Genomic DNA, 5,000 nt, shown 5'->3' with positions numbered 1-5,000 from the left:
CTATGATGTTCGCATGGGTGTACGATCCGATAGTGATGTCGTTTCTTTTCTCTTTACTAGCCTATCCTGCTTCTTTGGTTTGTGATTGTATTTTTGACAGGGGATATATTTTTTTTCTGTAAATCCTCTGCCTGTTTGTTCTTGGTTATTTATAATTTAGCTTATGATATCTTTAGGTTATGATTTTGATTTACATTTGTACTATTTTTGTTAGATTGCTTGTTTTTTTGTTTCAGCGGTCTCTCATATAACCTCAATTGTGTTGGAAGAGACCTAAAGCAACAAACAAACAAAAAATCTGTGGGAATTCTTTTTTTTAATTTTTTTATTTTATTTTAAAATTAAAATTAAGACTGAATATATTATTATGTCCGTCCACTTATGTGCAAAATAATATTATACAGGATAAATTTTTTAGAAAAGGTTGGGGGTTAATTTATTTGGGATGGGTGGGTGGGGAGGGGGGGGGGGGGTCACGTCCTTTTTTTTAAAACATTTGTTTTGAGGTTATTTTGTTGTTTTGTTTTTTGTTTTTGTTGTTGTTATTGTTGTTGGAAGAGGGTTGGGGGGAAGGGGGGGGGGGGGGGTTTATTTATGTTTGTAATTTGTATTTGTTCCAGATATCCTTTGACAATTCCACAATGACTGTTTCAGGGTAGCTTAGCATATGTGAACCTCCGCCTCAAAACGGTATTAAGTCGGGTTGGTTAAGATGTTGAAAATTGAATTTATAGCCAGAAATATCAGACTTGTGTTGAGTTTGTATGTTTTATTGAGGAGAATGGATACCATATTTCAGGGTGCTTTTACCAACAATTTATTTTTTGACCAGTTTAACATTTAATTCGGCATTTAAGCATATGGTTCGTTTTGAGGCGATGGGTCACATATGTTTTTATTTGTAGATTTGGCTACAGTGTTCATGCTTAAAGTGCACAACAGATATTTCAGAACACTGTAGTGGAGAAAAGAAGAAAAAAAAAAAGAATAAAAAGATCAAATTTTAAAGAAACAGATTTTTGTTCCTCCTATCTGGAAAACAGGCAGTGGGACATCCGACACCTTTTTTTTGTCAAACCATTAAAAAATGGGGAGACCTTCCATAAGCTACTACATCCCAAGTATTCTTGTTCTAGTAGGGGGTTTGGGAGGGGGGAAACTTTTTTTTTTTAAGTCTCCCCCCTCCCAACCACTAGAACTTCTAATAGGGGGTTTGGGAAGGAGGAGACTTTTTTTTTAAAAGTTTCCCCCCTCCCAAACCCCCTACCAGAACAAGAATACTTGGGATGTAGTAGCTTATGGAAGGTCTCCCAAAAAATGTCTTCTCGGCCATAAAAATCAAAAAGCTAAATTTAGAGATGACTCAATAGATTTATAAAATAGAGATGGTCAACGAACGTCGTTTTTTACATGTAAATGTGTAGATATTTTTTTTTTGGGCACAAAACCCCTTCTTAACAAGAAATTGAATAGATAAGGTTTTTACAAAATGTTTTTATACTTAACACAGAACGTTTTTTTTTGTTTTTTTTTTTTTAATGCAAAACCCTTCTTCACTCAAAAATTAATTTAACAGCCTCTAAAAAGAACAATATACTAAACAGGGAATTTTCCAAGCACAAAACCTTACTTCAATCAAAAAAATAAATATAAACCAGGTTCAAAAAACAAACATTGGACACTGGCATTTTTTGGTTCAGTTCAAAACCCTTCTTCAGCAAGAGGGATTTTTTTTTTGAGCCCGTAACCTCATGTGTTAGTATTTTGTTCCTGTTTTGAAGCTGTTATAAAATTCATGTTTGCTTCAATATTTATTACCGTCCACGTCGTCGTTTGGCACCTTAGAATTCACTTTGACCTCTATTTTTAGCTTTTGATTTTCATGACCCAAAAACCAAACCAAATTTCCAATTGTAATCTCTATTTTTAACTTTGGTTGTCATGCTCCTTTTTTTTTTTTTTTTGTCATGCCCTAAAATCAAAACGAATTTGTAAAAGTAATCTCAATTTTTCACTTTCGATTTTTATATCTTTAAAACAAATTTCTAAATAAAATCTCAATTTTTAACTTTGGTTGATTGACTTTAAAAAATTGGAGTTTAATTCCCGAAAATGAATTTTTAAAAGTAATCTCTACTTATAAATTTGATTTTACTTGATGTTCAATCATACACTTCTCAAATACTTGTTCTTCTTTCTTTATTTTTATTTTATTGTTGTTGTTGATCTCCAGGACTTGAGAGAGACGATCGACAAACAGACAGACCAAACCAGAAAGTTGAAGAAAATGCTCAAAGTGTATGCCAAGAAATTAAAGGACGGAGAGGGTGAGATATGTGGAGACATATATATATATATATATATATATATATATATATGTATAAAATATTTCAAGTATGATTATGATAAACTTCTACAATATTGTTTCGAGCATTCGCTCTCATCAGGAAGTGATAGTGAAAGTAGATTGTTGTGTTTATTGCGTACTTTATAGTCTTCGCGATTATGGTGGTTTGTAATTACATAAAAGGTGTTTGTCTCTATGTCTGCATGAAGAGGTGAGTTCGTTTCTTCTGTTGAGTGTTGCCATGTTCGGTTTTGTGATGGTGTAGAATATTTCTTCCAAACATAGGTTGCAAATCTCGAAACAATTTTGTAGAGGTTGATCATAATTATACTTGAAATATTTTATAAATAGCTCCTTTTATCAAAAAGTTGAGCACTTTTATTTCATGGTTTTTGTTTATATATATATATATATATATATATATATATATTATATATATATATATATATATATATATATATATATATATATATATATATATATATATATATATATATATATTATGCAATTGTTACCTGTCATATCAAACCAATATTATATCAGAGTGAAACAGATGCTTAACATTGATTATTGAGTTTATCTTATAAAAAGGGGGTCACGTTAACTCAGTTGGTAGAGCACTCGCTTCACACACCATTGGGACTGAGATTGATCCCAAGTGAGGTCAAGATTTTTTTCCATCAGTTTCATTAACTCTCTCCTTACCAGACATTTTCAGAATTTTCGTGAAATTTCACACCCAATCAACACACAAATAGATTTTTTTCTACTCAAACAGAAAAGGAACAGGAACATTCCATACATAATAATGTCCAGTGTCTAATTTTTATCGCTAGAACAAAGTATTTTTTAAAAATAATTTGTGATGTACAAAGGAAATCAGAATGAGAAAACTGTTGGTTGCATCGTAACGAATGTGACGGTTTTCCTATGGGTGGTAAGGAGAGGGGTAAGGGGGGAGAAAAATAATAATCTAAAACTTTCACACTTGTTTGCACTCAATCATCGGAAACTCCCAATGTTGTATCAGTAAAAAAATTTTTTTAAATTAATTTCTTTCCTATTTGTTCCAGCCGCAGAGATTGCAGCCGAGTTGGAGAATGAGGAAGGTGGCGGCGGTGCCGGTGGTGGTGACTCTATTGCCTCGGTGATCCACAGGGAACGGGCTTATATGGGAATGCTGGAATACAAGAAGGAAGATGAAGGAGCTCTCATCAAAAACTTGATTCTTGGTATGTAGTACAGTTGCGTGTGGGTGTGGGTAGGTGTGTGTGTGTGTGGGTGTGTGTGGATTGGTTGGTGAATAGGCAAAGGGCTTTCACGGGAATGTTGGAATACAAGAAGGAAGATGAAGAAGCTCTCATCAAACACTTGATTCTTGGTATGTAGTACAGTTGGGTGTGGGTGTGGGTAGGTGTGTATGTGTGTGTGTGGGTGTGTGTGTGTGTGGGTGTGTGTGGATTGGTTGGTGAATAGGGAAAGGGCTTTCACGAGAATGTTGGAATACAAGAAGGAAGATGAAGAAGCTCTCATCAAACACTTGATTCTTGGTATGTAGTACAGTTGCGTGTGGGTGTGGGTAGGTGTGTATGTGTGGGTGTGGGTGTGTGTGTGTGTGGGTGTGTGTGGATTGGTTGGTGAATAGGGAAAGGGCTTTCACGGGAATGTTGGAATACAAGAAGGAAGATGAAGAAGCTCTCATCAAAAAATCAGATTGAGCTTAATTGAGCTTTTATATAGAGCAATATCCACTAAACGTGCTCAAAGTGCTTTGCAAGGGGTCCCTGGCCAACAGCAACATTTAACATTTAGGACGGGACATGACGCCTGTTAGGCGATATTACAATTTTTCGGACAGAGACAACGCTGTTAACAGCCAGATACTCATTTTACACCTGAGTACAGTGAGAGAACCCGAGTAAAGAGCCTTCTCCAAGGACTCAACATTACACACCAATGGCTTGATTCGAACCAGGGACCTTCCAGTTCAAAGGCATGTGTCGCACCACACATGATAAAATTAGATACTCTGAAAAAAAACACATTAAAAAAAAAATTTGGCCCAGAAAACTCGTCCTTTAAATATTGATCAATTAAAATTGTCATTATAATTAATTTGGGTTTGGAGGAAGAGTTTTTTGGCCAAAATTTTTCACACGTGATATTTCAAGAGTATGGACAGAGATTTGATATAGTGGCAGCGTGGCTCAGTGGTACGGTCTTTGCTTCGTACCCGAAAGGTACCGAGTTCGATCACCCGCCGCTGCGCTGTGTGGCCTTGAGCAAGCCACCTAGCCATAGCTCAATTTTGCAGCACTGCTGGGCGACTGATGCCTGGGTTATTCCAATCTTCCCTATAAAAAAAAAAAGTTGCAAGTAATTTTATATAAGTCAATATCCACTAAATGTGCTCAAAGTGCTTTACAAATCTCCCCCCTATGGGATGAATAAAGGGAATTTTATTTTTTTATTTATATTTTATATGTTGATGTTCCCCCCCCCCAGATTTGAAACCAAAGATTGCATCAGGTTTCCTGCCAGGTCTTCCCTCCTACATCCTGTTCATGTGCGTCAGGCATACGGATTACGTCAACGACGACGACAAGGTGAAGACGTTGTTGACATCCACCATCAACGGTATCAAGAAAGTCGT

The 5,000-nt window shown here is 35.6% G+C and overlaps 1 protein-coding gene across 3 annotated transcripts in view; it reads left to right on the top strand.

The window, feature by feature from the left end:
- The window catches only part of LOC144960693 (unconventional myosin-Va-like), a 174,921-nt gene that overhangs the window by 153,962 nt on the left and 15,959 nt on the right, over positions 1-5,000 (top strand). For all 3 annotated transcript variants that reach the window (XM_078893982.1, XM_078893981.1, XM_078893980.1), the window contains 3 exons: positions 2,234-2,327; positions 3,421-3,579; positions 4,853-5,000. The exon at positions 4,853-5,000 is cut by the window's right edge and continues 4 nt beyond it. In XM_078893982.1, coding sequence (XP_078750108.1) covers positions 2,234-2,327; positions 3,421-3,579; positions 4,853-5,000 — 401 coding nt within the window. The remainder of the gene's footprint in view (positions 1-2,233; positions 2,328-3,420; positions 3,580-4,852) is intronic.

Source organism: Berghia stephanieae, chromosome 15 (assembly GCF_034508935.2).
Source record: "Berghia stephanieae isolate SIO BIC M18660-M18661 chromosome 15, UCSD_Bste_1.3, whole genome shotgun sequence".
NCBI classification, from domain to species: Eukaryota; Metazoa; Mollusca; class Gastropoda; order Nudibranchia; family Aeolidiidae; genus Berghia; species Berghia stephanieae.
The sequence above is the reverse complement of the archived record's forward strand: the minus strand, read 5'-3'. Positions and strand labels throughout refer to the sequence as shown.